The sequence below is a fragment of the Gavialis gangeticus genome, unplaced genomic scaffold (genome assembly GCF_001723915.1).
Source record: "Gavialis gangeticus isolate Ggan-Ray unplaced genomic scaffold, GavGan_comp1, whole genome shotgun sequence".
Lineage (NCBI taxonomy): Eukaryota > Metazoa > Chordata > Crocodylia > Gavialidae > Gavialis > Gavialis gangeticus.
In genome coordinates, this window is record NW_017729025.1 from 140,132,559 (window position 1) to 140,156,506 (window position 23,948).

The 23,948-nt window shown below is 42.9% G+C and overlaps 1 protein-coding gene across 6 annotated transcripts in view; it reads right to left on the reverse strand.

Moving 5' to 3' along the window:
• Positions 1-23,948, reverse strand: part of SOX6 (SRY-box 6) — a 489,331-nt gene that overhangs the window by 93,506 nt on the left and 371,877 nt on the right. For all 6 annotated transcript variants that reach the window (XM_019519647.1, XM_019519646.1, XM_019519644.1 and 3 more), the window contains exons 9-11: positions 17,270-17,419; positions 12,930-13,110; positions 1,337-1,536 (exon numbers count right to left, since the gene is read on the reverse strand). In XM_019519647.1, the coding sequence (XP_019375192.1) occupies positions 1,337-1,536; positions 12,930-13,110; positions 17,270-17,419 (531 nt within the window). The remainder of the gene's footprint in view (positions 1-1,336; positions 1,537-12,929; positions 13,111-17,269; positions 17,420-23,948) is intronic.

Genomic DNA, 23,948 nt, shown 5'->3' on the forward strand with positions numbered 1-23,948 from the left:
CTGGGCCGGCTGCCCGGTCGCCGGGGTCACGAGGGCAGGGGCCGAGAGGCGAAGGGAGCGGGGCGCTTGCTCCCACTCGCACCCCCCCGCCCCGCATCTCAGGTCGGGGCAGTTCCGCTTCAGAGACCCTGCCCCTCACTCCCCGGCGCGGTAGCTGCACGGCGCCTCTCACAGCATCGTAGACAACGAGGGTTGCAAGAGACCAGCCGAGGCTTTGTCTAGCCCCGTCTTAAAAGCCTCCAAGGATGGCGAGTCCACCACCGCTCCGGGTAACCTGCGCCGGTGCTTGACTGCCCTCCTAGGGAGAGTTTTTCTTAGTATCTAACCTGAACGTCCCTTGCTGTGACTTGAGCCCATTGCTCCCCCTCCTGTCACTGCCACCACTGAGAACAGCCCAGCTCCATCCTCTTTGCAACCACCCTCAAGGCTGCTATTAAATCTCCTCGCAGTCTTGTCTTTTGCAGACTAAATCAACCCAGTTTCCTCAGCTTCTCCTCAGAAGTCATGCACCCTAGCCCCCTAACCATTTTTGTTGCCCTCCACTGGACTCTCCAATTTATCTATATCACGGGTGGGCAATTATTTTGGCTGGAGGGCCACTTAATGATTTTTGGTATCCTCTTGAGGGCTACACTTTCCTTTCTCTCCAATCTCCACCTTACAGAAGTTGCAGCATGCCTGGATCCCCACCTCACTCACAGCTGCAGCATGCCCCAATCCCCATCCCACCCCAGCCCCATCCCAATCCAATCCCCATCCCACCCAGAGCTGCAGCCTAGTCTACTTGTATTTATAAGCACATGCATATGGATCTTATTCTATTACAATACTCAGCCACACTCACACACATATTTTTTCTTTTTAACATAAGCATTTTCCCTTCCACATTAACACCTTCAACACAAACTCAAAATCTCATAGCCACATGCCTTCCTAATTCGACCTAGTTAATTCATTACTTTGCTACAGGTAGATTTATAGCTTTATATATCAAACATACCTTATTAAATATATACACAGAAAATTGTGTGTGTATACATACACACACACACACACACACACACAAAAATATATAAATGCTCAAAAATATTTAGGTACGGCTTTGCTTAGTTGTGCACATTGTGTAGAGCTAACATTTTGAGTGTTATTATGTAAACCAGCAGCAGAAGCTTGTGGCACAACACTTTGAAATGACAAGTTGTTTCTAATACAATATCAGTTAGAAGCTGTAAAAAGTTTAGAAGCTGTAAAAAAGAAATTGCTACACAAGCTTAACAGACTATTTTCCAGCTAGACAAGGAGAATTAGTGGCACGCTGTGTAACTGAAGATGTTACCTTTTCATTCCTGCAGTTGTTTAGCCCCATGTTATTCATGGAAGGCAGTTTTCCATCAACAGTGTGTGGAGGCGGCTGCTGCTGCTGCTGTTGCTGCTCCCTCTGGATCTGTTCTCTCATCTTTCGAGCCTCCTGAATAGCTTTCATTACTGTGTCCTGGTCCCCAAATAGGGCAGGTGAGTTAAGACTGGAAAGGATATCTGTAAATGCAGAACACACCTTTCTTAGACTATCATTTACATTCAATTCAAAGTTTGTAAATCAGCTTTCATTCTGTTAGGGTTGCATTGTGTTGACCTTTGCAGACAGCAGATGCAGTAATAATAGTTTCTCTTCAGAAGGCTGAAAGAACGTAAACCAACTAATAAGAGTAGGCCCACTTTATTTTATTGAAAATATGACCACTGAGTCCTTGGCTAAGTACAGACAGTCAAAAACCCCGAGGCTGAATTGATTCAATCTTTGCAGGTTAGTCTAAGCTGTGTAGATTGAACCTTTCATAGACATTTGGGCTGGAAGGGACCCCAGAGGATCATCGAGTCCAGCCCCCCCCCCTTTTTTTTAATTTTTCCATATTAGTTTTGCTCCACATTCAAGAAAATATTACATTTTTTCCGAATGGCTGAAACTGGTTTAAGATAAACCTGGGTGGATGTAGTATTAGACTTAACTGACTTAGGTTAAATCAGTTTATTTAACCTATAAGCAAGTGAATGGACATTCACTTTTTATTCCAGAAATGCAGCCACATGCCTGCAGTGGGCCAGTCAAGAAGCCACAGAGCACTAGAGCATGTCTCCCTGCTGGGCTGCAGCAGACAGCTTGAGCCAAGGATTGGCCACCGACCATGCAAAGGAGGGTTTGCAAGGGAGGTACAAAGCATCCTGGTATGGTGAGAAACTGTGAGTTAACTTAAACCTGGATGGGATCTGGGATTGAAGTTCAATAAACTGATTTAGCCTAAGTCAGTTAAGTCTAATACTACATCCACCCAGGTTTATCTTAAACCAGTTTCAGCCATTTTAAAAGGAGTTTATGTGCACTGAACTTCTGTTGTGTAATGATTTGAACTGGTTTCCAATCACTTATGTGTTTATGTGTAATGTGTAATTTCTGTCCCCAGCCCCTGACAGCCTATCACAGAAACCTATAAATAACCCCATTAAACTCAACAAGACCACTTCCATGCTTAAAGTTAAGCACTTGCTTAATATGTTGCTGGCTTGGAGTCAAAATAACAAGCCTTTGAAACATTAATTTAAAAAGACTCCAGAAACAGAAAGTAAGTACTTTGTTGGCCACTGAAATATATGCTAATTTTATATAGTGTTTCTTTGCCAGGGGACAGCCCTCCCTCCCTGTACTGAGCTTTGAAGTTCAGAAATAGCACAGAGCATTTGGTGTTGGGGGTCAGCATGTTATCACCTTAATATGAATTCCAAGCTGTAACTAAACTGAGACAAACTATTTATTTTTTAAATTTCTTTTACACATTGTAAAGAAAAAAATACCTTTAACCCTAAGACTAACATTTCTCCGTAAACTACATTTTATTATAGGTAAAGATCAGCATTCAAGATAAAGCTTTCTAATTTTAGACCAGTAGATAGGAATGATTTGATGATTGGTAGTTTTGGGCTGCTGTGGTAAAGCATTGATCCACCTGCTGCTGTTCCAAAAAAATGTCCTGTTGTGGAGTATATGAAAGAGAAAGGGTATACACATTCCAGCTAGAAACACTTGGGAGAATCCTGCTAGACAAGCAAGAAAAGCTTGTCATTTTAAGTGTTCCAGGTTTGCCAGGCTTGTGAATTTAATTATACTTCATTTAAGAAAAAAAATAAAGCAAACAAGCCAAGTCTGAATTCCTGTGCACTTTGGCTTCATTGACTTCAATGACTAGTTTGACTAAATGAGAAGGGCAAAAATTGACCCTGAAGCATATTGATTTAAAAAATAAAAACCTTCAAAAAGGTTACTTTAAGGCGCCTTAAGTAATAAACAGCCTATTTAAATTGGCAATCAAGAGAAGACCAGAGAAATCACAACAGGCTTGTTTGCAGCTGAACTTGACACCTGTATGACCAACCAGCAGTGAGTGCTCTGGGTGGCAGTGATGCACAGGGCAGTGTCACTGGCTACACTAGCAGCAGGAGGGTGGCATCCAATCCAGTAGCACAGTTGTTTCTATTTTTCACTTCCCAACCAGGGCCAGTGCCTAGGGCTGTTTCTTGGTCATCCTCCCCTTCCCCTTCTGTTATATTCCTGGTAATGAATAAGACCCTAAAGCTTCTAGGTTAGGAACTTACACTATGTCCCCAGGGCTGGCTGAAAAATGGCCCTGCCTAGGAGCTCCAGGAACACAGTATAGACACACGACACACCATTAGTTCTATTTTCAGAAGTGACTGTAGAACTTGGGGAATAAGTCCAACTACCTTTCAATGAGACCTTGGCTCCTGAGTGCCTAAATGACTTTTGGAAATGGGCCATGGGTTTTTAGCTCACATCAGCTTCACTTTAGCTTATGAAAAGTTTACCTCTCGTGTTAGCCTCTCTCGTACTTTTAGGCCCAGAAGAAAAGTATGCAAAGCTGTCGTGGTTTGATTTTTAATAAAAAATGCTCTCATCATCTATTTCTTTTGTTCACTATCTCTAGAAATGTTCTCAAGCCTGACTTCAAACTGACCTCTTGCACTTAATACTGCAATGGTAGAGTGCCATACAAATAATGCGACACAGACAAAATGACATATACAGTACTGCAGGATCTACATGTCAGAAAACACAGAAGGCAGAAACTCTAAATGTGAAAAAAATCCACTTTTTTTTTATATAAATCTACTTGTTACTCAAACAGGGAAGGATTTTTCAGGGTGTTATCTTTTATTGGACCAACTGTGTAGTTGGGAGGGATATAGAAAAGCTTTTGGATACCAACTACCCTTCCCCTGATCTGTCAGTCTAATAAAATTATTACCCACAAAAATCCTTATGCTTTTTTCCTGGACCATCAGGGATATAACATCACCCCAACACTACTATATTTAGCTACTCACAAGTAGCATATTTACTTGAATGCAAGACAAGGATTTTTCCCCAATCAGAAAAACCCCATTCCCCCTGTCTCATAATTGTTTGCAAGGAAACTTCATTAAATACATTGTCTATCATTAAACTGCTGCAAAAGGATCATGTGCTCTGCTCAACAATGGAAATCAACTATGAAGTTGATTAAATGCAGCCAACGCTGAGCATGACTATAAGAAACAAAGCCCATATGGGGCAAACATACTTTTTCAAAAAATAATGATACATGGCGTGTTCCAGGTCAAATAATCCAAATCAGTTCCAAATCATACTGATTGAGCAGAACTCATTAATTCCAAAAAACATATTGATTGAGCAGGTAGAACTCAATCATTCTAATTTGACCTGGAATACAAACAAATTTTCAAATTTTTTTTTTTTGAATATGGATCTCTGTCCCCTGTGAGGGACTCAAGATCCTTGGTGTGGAGTTCAACCCTGAGCCAAGCAGAAAGAAAGCCTGGAAAAAGACAGAGGCTAAGGGTAAACAGATTTTGGACCTGTGGCATGCATGCCACCTCTCCATGGGGTTTGTGTGGCACTCATGAAGGCAGTGTGGCTACCAGTGCTTCAGTACACCACACTGGTCTTCTCCCCTCCTGAAGCATGTCACCCACCAAATCCAGAAAGCCATGTGTGTCTTTTTCTGCAGTTCCAGATGGGAGAAGGTGGCAAGGAAAACCTTCTACCAGATGAAGACGACCAGAGGCAAGGGAATGCCAGGTATCCTTCTGTGCTTCTGGGCAAGGTACATGAGCTAGATTTGCAATCTGATGACTGGTGCACAGACCAAAACAGCCTGCTTCATTAAGTATTTTGCAGGGCACCTCCTGAGGCTGTGGGAGGTTTAAACACTGCCCAACCAGACACTGTGGGCCATTAGTGGTTCTACAAGGTCCTAAACGAGTTCCAGAGCAGTTATGATCTACAGAAGGAAGCCCCAGCAACCATGTCCAACCACAGGAAGATTCAGGAGGTAGTCAGAGCCAAAGATAAGCTGTCAATTGTGGAGCTGCTTCTCAGTGACAGCTGTTAGGCCATGCAGGAGCAGATCTTCCACAAAGGCCTACAAAACGACCACATAGACCTGAACTGGCTAATAGCCCACTGAGTACTCCCAGTGTGGGCACTGAGACACAGAGAGGGGCAGAGAGGTCAGCCCAGCTGCCCCAGGGAAATCTGCCAAGGCAAAGCAGAGACCACTGACCACTTCCCATGGTTCTGCTCATACGCCAGGGCGGTGTAGGAAAAGGTAAACTGGCTCTGCAAAGAGGTAACAAGGGTCAGACTGATGACAAGAGAAGCAGCGCTGTACAGGCACCTAACTAAACACCAGGGGACCCAACAGCCCACTTTGATTGGTTTGTGTCCTGCATCAGTTTCTGTCCTGCATTGTGTCCTGTGTACTGCCCTGTGGAAGTCCAGCAACCTCCTGATATACAGGCACATGGAATTTGAGGTAGCAGACTGTGTTAAAATGGTACTGAGTGAACTGCAGACCTACTGCTGGAAAATGGTAGAAGAGGACAGAGAGGAGGCAGCCAAGATCACCTGGTAGAGAAACCACTGGCACAGGCTTTTCAATGACCCCCCTTTGCAGGGAAAAGACAGAGAAGAAGACAGCAAGTCAGCTGGGTTGAGGGACAGCAATGAGGACAGCAAAGATGACAACAGCAACAGTGGAAACAGCAGTGACAGTGATATGAACTATGGGCTAAAAGCTAGCAACTGGCACTAGAATTAAAGGGACTGTAAATGTAATAGGAAAAGCAATGCAGACAGGTGTGCAGAAAGGCGGGTGCACAGGTGCAATTATTGTAACAGGTATGCAGGTGCACAGAAGGAAGGTTTGTTACAGGTGTAAGGTTTTGAAACTTGGTTAAGTGTTTTGAAGAACGGTAAGCTAGATGATGTATATCTATCTATCTATTTATATATTTAGACATACTTTTACATATATATACGTATATCCACTCTGAGCCAACAACAAGATCCTACACATCTCCTACCAACAGAGAGGTGCCAACATCCTCCACATGGGTGACCTCTGTGACATCACAGTTGTCACCCACACCTTCCGTCTCCTGACCTGTGCCCTGAGCATCCCGATCCGATAAGCTGGTGAACAGCATCACCACCAGTGCTAAGGGACACTGCCCGCTAGAGGACTGCCAGGCAGCCCACCACCTGGCCACCCTCCTGAGAGGCTTGCTGGAGGGCAAATTTGGCCAAAATGGCCTCACTGTGAAGCCAAGTCCACAATGCCACACGCTGCCTTGGTAAGCTCATCAGCTTCATCTGGACCTGGTCCAAGGAGTGCCAAGAGCTTGGAGACTCCCTGCTCCCAGCCCCCAAACCAGCCACATTACCATGACTGCCTGCCTGAAGACCTGCCTGGAGAGGTTTCTAAAGGATGCCAGCCAAACCAAGTATGCTAGCAACCTGAAAGAAAACCTGACCAGGGTAAGGTCTTTGAATTCACCTCAAAGTGGGATGTGAGCAACCACTTCATGCCTGGTAAAAACGTCACATGTTTTTTGGACAGGCGCTTCATCCTCTGCACCCAACTCAAATGCCTGCCATTAACAGTGACATCTGCTACAATAACCACAACAAGAGGTGTCAGAGGCACAGCTATGAATGAGAGACCATCCCACAAGTGTGGCAGCTCCACAACCTAGACCAGCTGGTGACAGCCATTCTAGCCTCAGCTGGGACCATGTCCATCAACTGAAACCTTGTTTCTTTCTATGACTAGGTCACTAAAAGCTTAGACGCAGGTGTAAAGGTAGATGTCATCTAATTGGACTTCAAGAAGGCCTTCGGCACAATATCCCATCTTATTCTTATAAACAAATTGAACGGCCATGCCATAGACAATTACACAATCATGTGGGTGGCAAATTGGCTTAAGGGTCATACCCAGAGAGTGGTGGTGGATGGGTCAGTATTGACCTGGAAAAGATATGGGCAGTGGGGTCCCCCAAGGCTCAGTCCTTGGGCCGGTGCTGCTCAAGATCTTCATCATCAATCTGGATGAAGGCGTGGAAAGCACTCTGTTCAAGTTCACATATGACACCAAGCTATGGGGCAAAGCAAACACACTGATGGGAAGAAACTGAATCCAGGCAGACCTGGACAGGTTAAAGAAGTGGGCACAGAACACTAGGATGCAGTTCAACAAGGACAAGTGCAAGGTGCTGCAGCTAGGGAGAGGGAATCACCAGCACACTAGGCTGGGGGATATCCAATAGGCTGGGAGATATCCTTCTCAGCAACACAGCAACAGAAAGAGATCTTGGAGTCGCTGATGACTCCAAGATGAATATAAGTCATCAATGTGACAAAGCAATTAGCAAAGCTAACTGCACTTTGTCATGCATTAGTAGGTGCATCACAAACATGTCCAGGGAGATGATGCTCCCCCTCTATGCGGCACTGGTCAGGCCACAGCTAGAGTAATGCATCCAATTCTGGGCACCACAATTAAAGGAGAATGTGGACAACCTTGAGAGGGTCCAGAGGAAGGCCACTCATATGGTTAGAGGCCTGCAGGGAAGGCCTTATGAGGAAAGGCTGAGGGACCTGGACCTTTTCAGCCTCCGCAAGAGAAGGCTGACGGGGGATCTTGTGGCAGAATATAAATTGATCGGGGGGGGTATCATGGAATAGGTGATGCTCTGTTTACCAGAGAACTCATTGGAATAACCAGAAACAACGGCCATAAGCTGATGGAAAGTAGGTTTAGGTTGGATATCAGAAAGAACTTCCTCATGATTAGGGTTGCCAGACTCTGGAACAGACTCCCAAGGGAGGTGGCTTCCTTGCATGGGTACTTCGTATCTTCTCTTTTAAGTAAGCATTGCACGTTTAGCTGCCCCATCCCCCATACCAACCAACCCCGGGGTTAAGCAGGCTTCGTTCTTACTATGTAACTTAGTTGCGTCCTCTCCCCTCCCACCCTGTACTATGTAGCCACATTTGTCATGGTCTCTGCATCTCCTACTACCCCTTCAACTTCGTAACTTCTTTGTCATATTACTAATAAACTATATCTGCTCTTATCAGTTCAGATAAAGAACCTTGAATTGCCCCCATGTTCATGTGTTGGGGAGCAAAGACTCCGAAACTCAGGGTCACTAGACCCTGGGACGGGAGACACCCCAAATATGGAGGTGAGTGGAAAAGGCTTCCCAGTGAGGTTCCAAGTGAAGACAAGACATTTGCACCCAGGAAAGATGCCGAGAGAGAGAGGATTTCTTAACAAAAATCATGCAGGACCTGCTGAAGGTAAAGCTTACAATTTGTATTGGCTCATTTGCATGTTGGGAGAAGCAGAATGGGAACTCAGCTTCAGAGATCCCAAGAGCAGATTGGATTTCTGGCAGCAACTTAAGCTGGGCAGGGGGAATCCCCAGCTGCAGGGTTTTGAATTTGCCAGGGGAGGCACAAGGAGGGAGCAGCTGGTTACAATCCAAATGTACTCTGGCCAAATAAAGGAAGAGGATGTAAGTTTTTGGCTTAAAAGATACTATGAGAAAGTACAAAAAAGTGTAGGAAGTCCTAGACAAACTGGGGGGGGGGGGGGGGGACTGGAGCCTGGAAAGCCAGGGCAATGCTGAAAAGCCTGGGAACCCAGATGAGGTGTAGCACCTCCACACAACAATCTCTCTGCGCCCCCATAGGGGCTTTGTCTTCTACTAGGGGTAGCCTAAACTCTGCCACAAATGGAGGGAGCAGGGACACCTGGTGGCACAATGCCCCCCAAAAATCTGTGCCATATGCAAAGGAAAAGACCATGAAGCCAAAGACTGTAGCAGACTGGCACTGTAATGTGTACGGGGAGGAGGAGCATGTCTTTAAAGACTGCCCCAAATCCTTCGTAAACAAGGCAAAAAACAATGGAGTGACTGACCCCAGTGGTCTCAAGCCCTCCATACCAGCCGCCTCCATCACTAACAGAGAACTTGGGGGTGGCAAAGGAGGATGGAACAGGGGAGGGAACTCAGAGGGAAGGGGAAACAAGACAAAGCTGCCCCCCACCTCCAAATCTACAAGTGCTCTTTCGAGCAGCTAAATGAGGAACTTGAAAGGTTATGAAGGGAGCAGGAGATGGAGGGAGAGAAACAGGCCACCCTGGAAGGGAGCCAGCAGAAAGCCACAGATGCTTAAGAGGAACCCAATGCAAAAATGGAAATCCAGGGGGGACAGGAGGAACCAGACCAGAATGGCTGGGAAACTTCAAGGCATAAGAGAGGACTGACGTCCCCCCACAGCTACTCCAACCAAAAAAGGGAGCCTGTCTCCCTGAAGGCCCTCTGCAAGGTTGTAAAAAACTTAAGCCTTCAGGGAGACAGGCTCCCTTTTTGGTTGGTGTGGCTACCACTGCCCCCACTCACTGCTTTATGGGGTTCCTAATAGTCTCATTGAATGTGAGGAACCTGCTGAAGAAAGAGACATGGGACAAAATAAGCAATGCCTGGGTTAGCTACAAAGCAGGTATTATCTTCAGGAATGTGGCTTGTAGAGTTCCAAAAATATGTTTTGTTCGAAAAACGCTGGCTGCATGGTCACTCCACCTGATTGGGGTCAAACAACAATAGATCATCAGGGGTGGCCATCCTGCTGAAAGGAGACAAAGTGAGATCCCTGCAGCACAGAGAGATTGCTGCAGGCAGACTACTACAAACCACCTTTGAAACAGAGGGAGGGAAATTTGACCTCCTAAATGTTTATATACTAGCCAATAAGGAAATGAGGATGTGCGCCTTCCTGGAAAACATGAATGTGTCAATGCCCACTACTTGGCCAGTGGTGATCACAGGAGACTTCAAATGCATCACTAGAGAGGGAAACAGAATAAGTGGAGGCCAAAAGACTGGCCTAGAAAGATCTTTCAGGATGATGTGTAAGTGTTGACAGTGGAGCGGGGCTAGGCGGGCACAATTCCGTGCCACCAGCACTGCCCCCATTGCTGCCAGGTACTGGCTCCAGCTAGATAGCAGCATTGTACCCTGCCACCAATGAAGAAATATGGGGGGGGGGGGGGTAATAATTGTAGTTATTACAATAAGTACAACACAGTTGCAGTTATTGTAATGGGGATGACAATGGTTAGCTGCAGATGAACGTTATGGGCTTCACAAGTGAACTGCATCAGTCATGAGACAGGACAGTAAAGGTATAGGAATTTGTGTATGTGTATATATATATATTTGCAAAAAAAATAGTTTGTAGTGTATATATATATATATAAGCAGGTACAAAAGTGCTGCTTTAAAATGTAATTATTGAGTACCTGTGCTAAAACTTGCAGCAGTTTCAAAAAAGGTAACATGCATCAATTCTGGAAGAACTAAGTCTATGGATACCTGTAGTAATTTTCCTATATGATAAATTATGTTTAGATGGGTGAAGGGATTGTAGGGGGAGCAAAGGGGAGGGGGGATACCTGATCCCCCAGATTTCTTTTCCCTGACATAGCAGTGGAAAGAGGACAAATCAAGCAAAACCTACGATAATTATATTCTATACCTGGAAAATGATAACAATTTTATAAATTTTTCATACAGAGAATCTAATTATTGGGAGATTGTCTTATATTTAGGGTCATGTTATTTTCAAGTAAATATGGTATTTAAATACAGTTAACAAGAATATTTAGGCTATGGACTATGAGCAAGCTGTTTGTAGTAAGGTTTCAGTTTGCAGTTTAACAGTCACAATTCACTATTTTAGCTTTGTAGGTGATCCCTTTGACCTGGTCTCCATTCCATCTCTAAATATCTAAGTGGCATTTATATATTTCTAGGCATCTAAATCACTAAACACAATCCTATTCCACCTCTAAAGCATCATACATAAAATCATGAAGATGTCTATCTTCACTTAAATTCTCCTGCGATATATCTAGAAAATGCATAAATCTCAGTTCCGTAGATAGAAAACCACATGGTGGCAGCAATGATACTGCCCACATTATTACATGTGCTCCAGGGGGTGGAGAGGTGCTTTAATTAGAGCCACTCCAAGAGCTGCTGTAATTAAAGCACCCTCCGTACCTCATGTATCAGTGTTCATGTGCTTCAAAACGGTGGCGGGGCACTTTAAAACTGAAAAATTGAACGAGCTTCAGTTAAAGCGCCCCCATCACCATTTTTAAGTGCAAGGACACTGATATACAAGAGGTAGAGGCTGCTGGAGTGCGCTAATTAGCACACTCCAGCAGACTTGATTAATCTGTAATTACAACACGTTGGAGCAGCCTCCCCACACATCTACGGGCAACCCTAGTGATTAGGGCACATGCCCAGAAAGACAGGGGTCTGGGTTGTAGGCCCCTCAAGCCCAAAGGAGACTGAACACACATCTGGCACTTCCCAGGAAAGTGTCCTAACCATTTAAATAGTCACTGAATACAATGTATCAGCTTTGGAAGCAGGGGCCAGAACTCAAGGCTCCCTTCTCTCCCAGGGGGTGTCATCCCACTGGGCCACAAAAAAATGCTCCCTTTATATGCCTTCCTTTTGCCCCAACCCATCTTGCAATTCTTTCCATTGTCTAAGTTTCAAGAAGAGCTATGGTTAGCTATCTCCTACTTTCCTGGGAAGTAAGAGATGTGGATTTCATAACATTAGGGTTAGGGGAACCTAAAAACCAGGTCTCCTACTTCCTGGGCAAGTGCTAAAAGCAGCAGCCTACTGTACTGGGAAAACATCAGATACTCACATGCATACATACGTACACAGAGCAAATGCTGCTCTCTAGCAGTTAAGACGCACTGAAATAGGCTTATGCCTCCTCTCCTAGAATTTCAAGTCTTTGTGCGTGTTTCTTAGGAACATGGGTCTAGGTAAGACTAACAGGCATGTTCACACTCACAATGAAAAGCAAGTCAAGAGCAGCTTGTTTGCCTGAGCTTCTAGAATAACTTACTGTAAACCTTCAAGATGCTACGTCCTCCATGGACTTGAGCCAACAATGCACGTTAAGAACATACTTCACTTAAAGCATGTGAGCCATCCCACTGCAATGGCTCATATATGGCATAACACAAATATATGTCTTAGCATTTTAAAATCCATTATCCAAGCAAGGCACTCATAGTGGCACTTGTGTGCATTTATAACTGCTCATATGGTTGCCTAATCCAGAGGTCAGATTTGAGAAATGAGCCTTGTGCTTATACGTGCAATTGATGTTTTTAAGGAGAAGTGTTTCCTGTTCACATAAAATTACTAGAATTGTATACGTATATACCAAATGCCTGTAGAGATATATTATGCCCACTACTGCATCATTTTGATTACTAATGCAAATCTTTTTTTACCCAGAGGAATCTTATTTTCCTTACGTGAAAACAGAAAGTGTTTGTTTAGTGGTGACTCCCCTGTAAAGGCACAAAGTGTTCTCAAGATGCCGGTTTAACTTAGCAAACCTACCTCGTGGGAAAAGATCCTTTTTAAAAATCACCATGTATTTTCCCTCCCCCTGAGGAGTTTACCTAAAGAGGATCCTCTTCCCAACGGTCCACCAATAGGGCTGGGGATGCCACTTTTATTTGACACATTCACTGGGCTGCTTTTACTAGCTGGGAAGAGGTTCTGTGTTGGAGATGTCGGGGATTTGACAGGTTCAGCTGTCTTGGGTCGGGCTGAGAGATTCAGTGGCTGTGCTGCTTCATCCTACAAGAGTTTAATGTAAATAATTATTAGAAAAAAGACAAATGAAACACATTATCACTTAGTAAGCCACAGTTATTTTACACCTCCAAGACAATGCCACATTCTCCTGCAATAATAACAAAAGAAGCTAATTATCTGCCTCCTTGAAGATTCAGCGAAAGGAAACCTCATTAATTTCTCTGTGTTATGCTTCTATTTACATTAACTATGTGGCTGGATCATTCTTTTTGCCAAATTAAAATTTGAATTAGCTCACATTACGGCTTAATTTCCTAATGTGTTTTCAGAGATCTAAATTAACCTAGGGCATTTACAAAGAATTATTTAAAATTTCCAGCAGCTCAGTAGTGCTTTTGTGCTGGGTCTATCTGAAAAGTTCCTGGAACTATAAATAAGCTATAGAGCTTATTTTTAATATATTAGAAATAAAGCAATAAGAAGAATTTCAGAAATGGCAACATTTAGAGCCCTTTTTTATATCTTTGACTCATTCATCCACAACACTGTTGTTATTGTACACCTTCTAAATGTCTTTTTAGGGTGCATAATCTAAATCATTTATTGATCTGTGCTCTCTTCCTGTAACAAAAAAGAGTCCTGCAAAGAACACAATTGCATTGATCTATGCCTTAATCTATGCATAATACCGTGCACAACTTCAAATATTTGGTATATTGCCATTCCAAAGCCATCTGTCATCTGTTTTGCCAGATTTTATGTAAAATTAGTCTTTTTCATGCAATACTACCCAGTGGTCAGGGGATGCTTTTCTAATCACTTCTACCACGTTCAAACATTATTCTATCTGTGCCTTTTTTCTTTGAACAAAACTTCAATTGTCCTTCTCTCCCTTGTGTACTGGCTTGTGCTCCTTGCTTAATTTAGTAGCAGCCAGCAAGGCACAGGATTTTAGAAATGGGAGAATGCTCATTTTCCTTAATTAAGGTAAGACAGAGATTTAAAATACATTGAAAGCTGAGAAATGCTGTATATATAAGGTTACGTTGTTTATATTTCAGAAAGCAGCTCTGAGCACTTCAAAGTTTAGAAAAGTACAACACTATTATATTGTCCTTTCCATTCTCTTTACCATCCAGCAGTGAGACTCAGTAAAGTCCTAGCCAAACAATGCATTAAACAAGACTGCATAACAAATAAGTATTTATTTACAATGGCATCCCATTTCTAGAGTTCAAATGATTTCTAAATCAGTTGTAAGATACATTGTTTACCTATATGAATGGCTAAAATTAAATATAGTCCCTAACCCTGAAAAGAGCCTCTACCGTCTATGCAGAGCATAACTGATGTCAATGGAGTTCTGCATCAACATAGGGGTTTTGCAAATGAAGGGTAAGGACCTTAGCAGGTTCACACAGTTTGTGGCCATGACACAGCAAGCTGTTTGCCCGTGTAAATACCCAGTAACTTGAACAGTATTCCATGTGGGCCCAGAGCTCATCTTGAATTGAGTAGCTTGCAGCTAAGGGATTGTGAGCAGGCATACTTAAAGTCATAGTCAATGGACTGGAAGGGACCTGTAAGATCATCATGTCTGGTCCCCTGCTATAGGCAGGAGGTTAAGGAGCTAAAACTAGCTCACAATCCAGCCTCCTCTTGAACACCTCCAAAGATGGTGACTGCATCACCTCTCCTAGGAGTGTGTTCCAGGTTCTAGTTACTCCTATGGAAAAGAAGTTCTTCCTTATGTCCAGCCTAAATCTTCTATTAGTTTGTGACCATTGGTCCTCGTCCTCCAAAAGGGTGCCTTCCTAAAGAGTTGCTCCCCGAGATCTTGGCATTCCCACCTGACATACTTGTAGATGGCTATCAAGTCACCTCGCAGCCTCCTCTTACCCAGACTTACCAAGCCCAGCTCCCGGAGTCTCTACTCATACAGCCTATCCTCCAGGCCCCTAATCTTGCAGGTGGCCCTTCTCTGCACCCTCTCAAGTTTATCTGCATGCTTCTTGAAGTGTGGTGCCCAAAACTATATAAAACCTATGCAAACCTTTTCAATTTTCAAATAACTTTCTGTTCAGTAATTCTGATGCTACAATAAACAGAAAACAATGCCTTTGAACACCTCCAAAGTCTTTCGTTGCTCCTTCTCATCAGACATCATTCCTCATCTAAAACAGCTGACAGGTGAATAAGCATTTTGGCCCCGTTGTGAAAATCTAACGTTACCTTTTGAAACAATTTGACTTCTACAAAGTAATCCTATTTAGCTCTATAACTAATGTATATAGGTCACACAAACAGATGGTTAAATACAGAAAAGATTTTTATGGTTTATTAAGTAATGCATGACAATTAAAACTGCTGTGTACTGTGTGGGCAACAGAATTCTCAAAGAAAGCACTCTAGCGCTAGTTTATTGGAGAGTTTTTATATTAAGTATTAATTAAACTTTTATGATAACCCTTCTTATTTTTCTGTATGAAGCTCTTGCAATTTACCTCTAATATTTTCAAAACAATAGTGAGCTTAATAAAGTAAGTACAAAAAAAGGGGGTTATTTTACTAATATGTATTACAGTCCATTCAAGTTAAATTATGTGGGGAAACCCCCAAGAATTTGCATGTGGTCAAGTCAGTAATAGAACTCAGCTGGCCAGAAAAGCTGAAATGCTACTGGCTTCAGTTCAAGCAGATATATGCTTAAATTTAACCAGGGAAAATTTTACTCATCTAGTAAAGGTTTGGTTTGGTGTAGATCCATTTGGCTCATTCACTTACAAAATTACTTTTTCACATTAAAGTAGTCAATAGTATATTCTCACTACCATAAATCTCTGGTGTTTGGTATCCACTATACTATGGCAACTTTGCTTAAACATTTTGCCTCTGCCTTCCAGTTGTGCCTGTATCTCCTTTTCTAGATACTCAGCATATGTGGTAAATTCCACTGACTGCTCTGACGGACAGCACTGGATTATGAGAGGTAAAATATTAGGCTAATATGTATCCAGAGTTAAGTAAAGTGAATGCGTTGCTAAACAAATGCTGGTTCTGTCCATAATGGGATAGTTTTTATTTATTAGCACTCTCAACCTAGCAAAAAAATGTCATGAAAATTTATCAGCCCAGGCAGAAATATCTACTTGCCCGCACTTTAACACGATGATTGATGATAATGAAAAAACGAGTGATATTTTACTCCCCCGTCAAAAAAAAAAAAAAAATCTCACCCCAAGTGAGTAGAATCTTCTCAGGCTAATGCAAAAGGATGGGGAGGATGTTATTAGAAAAAAAATCTATTCTGCCTGTGTAAAATGGTGTATTTTAATAAATTTGCAGCATTATCTGTTCCAATCAAGAGCACATCCCCACACTTTCCACAAACCATGAGCTTTGTGTTTAAAGCAAGTTGTTTCCCAACCTGTTTTGGCCTCAAAAAATCCAAAACAACCACAGGAAAACACAGCAATAAAACAAGCTGGTACCACCCAAAGGTACCAGCTGCACCACAAAGTGGAGGGGTGCATCCTGTTCACTTTGAGCTGCTGCCAAATGCCACATTGTAGCTGCCTGATTCCAAGGACGTGAGAATAAGCAAGCACAAGCATTCAGCAATGGTGCAAAACCAACAAGGAACAGCCCAGTTTTCAGCATCTGTGAGAACGTAACAAGAGGCAAATCAACCTGCAGCAACACAGTTTTTTTTCCTGGAGTCCCTGATTTACATTTTTATGTGATACTTTTTCCAAAGTTGTGGAAAAGGTACATACAGCAAGGGAACTGGAAAATAATTCAATGGGCTACAATCTTCAACATCCTCACACTGTAAGCAAGCACCATCTTTCTAATGCATGTTCTACATACAAGCATATGAGTTGAAACAAGTTATAAAATATTTAAGCACATCAGATTAAAAGGTGAAATCCATAAGATACTAAATTTTAACGATAACTTTTAGTGCTGCCTACAGAAATAAAGGGAAATGCTTGGCATTCTTGTAACCAAGAAGTAAACACCTGCTCTTCCATTCTCCATGCTGATAATCTACCACTAAAAAGGAGCATATCATTTGAGAATGAGCTTTTCATGTACTTGGACTTCCTACTGTTAAAATAAACACATGGATCACAATGCTCCATTAATTATACTGCCATTTTCTAAATCTAGTTCCACACCCCCCACCCATCAAAAATACCTTAACTTGAGTTACAGGGCTGGTCCCTCTCTTTTCATTTTTCATTCCAGTAGGTGACAGTGCCCCTGTTGTGTTTGGTGGCTGTGGAGTAGTTGGCATCTTGGCTCCAGGAGAAACCTGCATGCTGGCCAGCTGAGCTGCATAGAGTTGCTGCAAGACAAGACAAAGATATAAAATATTCCTTGCAATGCTCCTAAGCTTCTAAGAAGTGGTAGAAGTACATAACTCTTTATTGCCTCACTGCTGTTTTCCTTGATAGAATTAGACATTTATTTATTTATTTATTGGGTGGGGGGAGGAGGGATTCCAGCACTTTCTTGTTTTAGCTTTTCCAGGTCATTACTTCTAAAAAAGCCAAGCAGCATCACAAACTTCTCACATCAGGCAAGAAACTTTCTTTTATTTTATTGGCAAATTAAATAGGTTTCCCTCCCCCATTCCCACTGACAACAATCATCCTGGTAAAGGGAAAGTGAATGGATATTGTCCCCATGATAAATAATCTCACCGGTTTTGTAAGGCCGCTTATAAGAGAAAAAAAAGCAGCACCTACTGAAAACTTGAAAAATTTTAGATCTTTACATTGTTACATAGAAGTTCTCCATCAACAGCAGAACCTGTACTAGGAATTTAAACTGGATTAATTTGCTACTGAAATTCAATGCCAGGTTTTCTCTTGATACTGGTGATGAATAGAAGAGGCAGTTGGGTATATCTCCATCACAGTGCACAGGGATTTACATCTCAAGCTCCCATTAACACTAATGAGAAATAGAGGTATAAATTCCACATAAAAAAATGAGACCACAAATTTCAAAAACCACAGTCTCAAAACTTATGCACAACTTCTTCCACTACTCAAAAGTTTAATACAAACATGATAAAAATGGACATCCAAGTCAGATGTTCCTAACACTAGAAAGTGTTTACAGAACAAAAACAAATCAGTTTAATTTCCTTCTAATGACCAACTTTAAACCCTCACCTTGAATTAGCAGTAGCAATAATTCTTCTACCATAAACAGGGAAGATCCTAATCCCTCTTCCCTGCATAAATCTATATAAACTTTTCCTTATTAGTGAAAAAAACAGGTGGTTTGTATGTAATTTTCAACATTACTATCATTCAGATGGACAAATAAAAAAAATTACAGTAATCAAAAGCAGACCTTTCAGCACATGTAATTAAATGAAAGCTTAATAAAGAATAATTTGCAAGAGCCAGATGTGCTTATGTCATAATTGTTGCTTTCTTTGGAACAATTTTTCTAATATAACAAGCCTCTGAAGAAATGAAAGTTACACAATACTGTGTGTTCAATGACTCAGTGGCTAGACAAATGCATACGGAAGGGTCAAAGTAAGAACTGTGGGTGCTTAATGAAAAATGGTATTTTTTTTCTTTGTTTCACACATCTCCATTATATGCCACCCTTTCTAAATGCCAGGCACTGTCTCCAAATGGACAGGAGATGAGCCTTCTAAAATCCACTGTCTTTAAATATTTAAGTTGAGGTACTTTATTTTTTTCCTCTGCTAGAGCTGTAATTTCCCAGCTTTCTGTTATGCACTGAATAATGAAAATGAAGTATTGTATACAGTAGTAAATGTTCTGCTCTACTGCTGGGATCCTTTCAGCTCCCCTTGGCAATGGCATATAAACTAACATCATGTTCTTCAGGTCATCCTTTGTTAGTTTAATAAGCTACATTGCTCTGGGATAGGAAAAGGTAAATTTTGCAAACTTCTCAAAGCCTGCCCATATCAGCTCAGGATAAATTAGATACCATCCAGTAGAACTGATGACAAAACAAACAAAATACATCTTTACGAGCAAAAAGATTTTAAGAGGTGCCTGGAGTCCACTACTTTACTTTGTCTACTGCATACTACAGGCTGCCCATACTGTGTGTAGCCTTCATAATTACAATGACAGTACAGATACAATGCTCCAAAACCAGAAGACCGTTTGGATTCTCTCAAAGTAGCCCAGAAGTCCTATGTATATCATATATTGAAATTTTCAAGTCTCTGAAGGATATTTTCTCTGGTAGATCACTGGCTTGAACAAAAAGAGTTTGGGGTATTTTCCACCTCCACTTGAGCATGGGGGTGAAAAGGTTTGATGAAGATTGTTTTTCCCATCTTCATGGAATCTCTGTTACAGGGTGAAAGTAGCAAGTGGTTAACAATATTTCAGCACTTTTGATTTGTATTCCAGAAGGCAATCATGAGTAAAGATAAACTTGTTGGATATTTAAAGCAGAAGTCTCTGCAGTAGGTATGCTTCTATCTTGGTCTGTGTCTCAAAGTCTGAGCCATACTGCACAGCACTGAGTCTGATTTCCTGATGAGCACAAATAGTGGGTAATATATTGTTGAAGTGATGCATCTCCATGGACTCTGAGAACTGAACTATTACAGCTCTTCAGGGATCACACAAGAATAGTAACAAAGATAGTTACTGTGGGACACCGAGCATGTCTACACATGCATTTATTGTACAGTAAGTGGTTTTTCGGCCAGTGTCTACACATGCAGCCATTAACGCTTTAAGGAGCTGTAACGCAGCTTGCTGGGTGACCGCATCAGCCTACCCTGGTCAGCACCCTGGACAACCCTGAACCCAGCTCTAACCTTCTCCCCATTTTCCCGCCTCCCACCCATGGAGAGTGGCCCAAAGCCCAGTGCGCAAGGCAGCACATGGTCACACTGAACACAACACTAGTTGCGGCTGAGCCATGCAGCGCATCCAGGGGTGCATGCTGGCTCTCTCACAGGCAGTGTCTTGGTGGAAGGGAAGCCTGGCACGTGCCTGGGATGGAGGTAGGTATTGCAGGGAAACCGGCACTGGAAGCTGGGAGCAAACACAGCCCCAGCCTGGCCTGGGCTAAGCTGAGCAGAGAAGCTCACTCATGGGGCAGAGAAAACAGCACTGGGTGTTGCAGACAGATGATGCAGCCCCAGCCCTGTCCATGCTGTGCTGCACCCTTCCCCTGCAGGAAGTCATGGGGGGGAGGTTCCTTGCTACCAGAACAACAGCTCCAGTGTCTGCAGCATCACATGCCTCAGGATTCGGCTCTGGCCCACTCAAGCCACATAGTGTTAAAGCGACTAATGCAGCTTTAATTGTCTTACGTCACCTTAAGGGTGCACGTGTAGACAAACCCAGTGTTACTGCATAGTAGGGCATCTACACAACATCTTACTGTGCAGTAACTAGTTGGGAGTAAATTTGATACCTACATCAAGCAGGTATCAAATTTATGCCCAACTTGGTGTATGTCACCATAGTTACAGTGCAGTATGGGCATGCATGTGTAGACACTACCTGTACTGCACAGTATTTTTTAGGTTACTGCACAGTAACTGTGCATGTGTAGGCATGCCCACTGTTTGAGTATCTGGGTAACTGCCTGAGTAGATAAATGAATGTTAAAAGTTGAAAAAGTTGTTTTTACATCTTAACACTATGTTGAGATAGTTATAGGTGCTGTATGCCAGGTGTCACCAGGTGTCTTCCAGGTGTCACAAGGAAAAAAAAAATTCTAAATCCAAACAAAGTGTGGCAGGGCACTGTGTGTCCCTGCCACTTTAAGAGCCTGGAGCTGGCAGCTGCCAGGTGCCTAATGAGGGCAGCCATATTAGACACAGGGCTGCCCATAAAAACAAAGCAGTTCTGCTGCTGGAGGCCAGGCAACAACATCGCCTGGCCCGAGGGCTGCTAGTATGATCTGGAGGTAAGGGAGGAGTTGTAGAAGATGGATAGGAAGCTCCTGGTCCTGGGTATTACCTAAAACTGCACCCTGCTGGGAGTGGGTGGCCTGGCAGGGCTCTCAGTGGTGCAGGAGCCCCCAGGAAATGCGAAGACAGTTATCACCCCGGTGAAAGGCAGGTCGGGGTGCCTTAACCCCAGCTCCCACATTCGGGTGGGTCAGGACATCGGTGGGAGAGGGGGCCAGGCACAGCAATGGCCACCTCAGCCACCTGAGGGAAGCCCCGATACTCTGAGTAGAAGGGGGAGATGTGGAAGATCACAGGGTAGCACCATGACCTGCTGCTCCAGCGGGGGAGTGAGAGTCTCCGGTGAGATCCTGGAGCACCAGGCATGGTGTGAGGTACCCCAGCTCCCCACATCCGGGAAGGTGGACGCGGGGAGAGTGTGCGGCTAGTGAGGCCAGAGGTAGAGAGCCCCCTCGACTGGCCCATGCTGGGGCCATGACAGAGAAGGTCAAAAGGGCTAGGCGCCCACTGCGAGGGGCACCCAGAGTCATGGGCCTGGGACCCTACCTGGCCTCAGAGGTGGAGCCAGGGCCTCTGTATGGCTGAAGGTCCTGAGTGGGGACCATGCCCAAGAAGGGAGCCAGCTATGAGGAGCTCGGTAGCCCAGATGAAGGCAGTGTAGGCTGCCGGAGGAGAGGGGTATAAGGAGGGGCCTGTCAGGAGGGATCTGGAGCCTAGTGTGGGGCTGGTGTACTTGGGAACATTGAGATGCCATCTGCGAGGCTTGGGCTGCAGTGTAGGGGAGGAAAGGAGCCGCAGATAGTGCCCCCGGGCATCGGGGCAGGAAATGGGCAGCCTCCCACTAATTAACATCAATTAATTAATTATTAACATCAAGGCATGGCGGACGAGAAGACGGGTGGTTGGCCCAGGAACAGGTGGGCGGGCTATGGTTAGAGCAGCCAGAGGAGGCCCCCTGTTACACAGAGTATAAAGAATAATCTGATGCTTATATAGATTTCATCATCTGACTTTGAAGTCACATATTTGGGATTCTTCCACCTGCTATTCCCATAAATTTGCTTGAAATATAAAAAAATATATATTAAACAGGTGAACAGCTTTGTTTGTTCCCCATTATGAAATGAATTATTTTGGAGGTGGATTCAAAGTTTGCAAACATAAAAAATTACACTGGTGTTTTCAAAAATATCATTTGGGAAGGAAATATGTCTAACTGTCTATATATACTGCAAACTGCATTAATATTTGCAAACAAATAATCCAGAGGTGCAAATGCATGTTTTTGGAAACACAGTTGTTATATTTACCACTGAAAAATGTCCCTAATAGAACAAAATATAGAAATATATAGAGACCCTAATAGAATGAAATCAAATAGTGAAGTTTTACAGAAAGATTCAGGGGAAAAAATGTGAAGGGTAAATGAAAGTAGGCTGCTAGATTTCTGGAGTGAAAGTTTCTATAGAAATTTTTCAGTTAAAATGCAACTTGTTAGCTATTGACTAATGACCATAAAAATTTATTAACTTACCCCAAAATCATGAATTTTAAAATGTATTAGTCAGCCACCACAGTAACTAATGAGTCACAGCAATTCTTTTCAGTCCTGTTACTTATAAATTTAAAGCAGCTCTAAATATTACTGCATCCTTTTTACGTTAGCACATAAAATGATAGTTACTTATATCGTTGGAGTGCTAATGTTATAAAAGCAGTTTAAACACTGAGGCATCCTCTGTGTTCACTCTCTCTAATACTTCTCGAACCTAAATAGATGACCATCACCAATCCCCTTCAAAAACTGCTGACTGGGAAAAATAAAGCGCTTGACTACATACAGGATGATCAAAAGCATCAAGTGCTGAAAACTCAGTTTATATGTTAAACTTCCTTTTTTTGTCTTAGAGTATGGCCATGTATCATTTGTGCACTCCACTATTAAACCACTGTGAAAACAGAGCACCTAGCAACAAACTTGCTCTGTATCTGGATTCGGAGCCAGGAATTTCAAAAGCAGTTTAATACTCCTGAATCTATATTCAGACTACAGAGAGTAGAATTTTTAAAAATGTGCAAATGATTTGAAAGCCAAAGTCTTATTGAGGTCAACAGCACTTGTGCTTCTCATCCTAAAACTGTTGAAATCCCACCATAAGGCACCCGCCTTTGGGTACTTATTAGTCCAAAGCTATTTAAAAGGCAAACCTGATGAGAGAGATAATGGACATTTAAGTTCATCACAAACTGGGCCTGCAAAGTACCAATATAATTTAGGAAATGGATAGAATTGACTGGGAAGGGCCTGTGTGCCACACAGTGGGGGCTGAATCTTGCCTTTGCCAAAAGAGCACTTTTCACTTTTAGCTATAGCTTAAAAACTAGCACCCAGGGGGAAAAATGGAGACAGTGATAATAATACAGTGGTGATTATTCCCTGCTTTCTTAAGCAGAAATTGTCAACAGGCTTTGTATTTCTGTTTTCACTTCACCTGTGTTACGAAAAGCACCATGCGCAACCTCAAGTTTCCTACAATAAATCAATGGGATAACAATACCGTGCCCTGCTGCCTTGTCTTTCATCCAATAATCTTAAAAGATTTTATAAGCATCAACTAGCTAAGCACAAAGCCTTTGTATGACAACCAGGTAGAATCCGTGGGTAACTATGCCACTACCAAAATACAGTCAAGTCAGAGTCTATCCTGAAGTGCTTAAGCCTCACACCCTCCTCACAGACATCACTCCAATAACATGCAGTAGTAAGTAGCTATCTATGCTCTCTCTCATTAGTGTATACTCAGGCTCACCTGTGCTCTTTGCTGTTGCTCCCCATGTCTAACCTTGCGCTGTACACTGCTAGATGATCTTGGGCAAATCACTGAGGCTTTTTGTGCCTCAGCTGCCTCCCCTTGTGATAACAAAATAATGATAC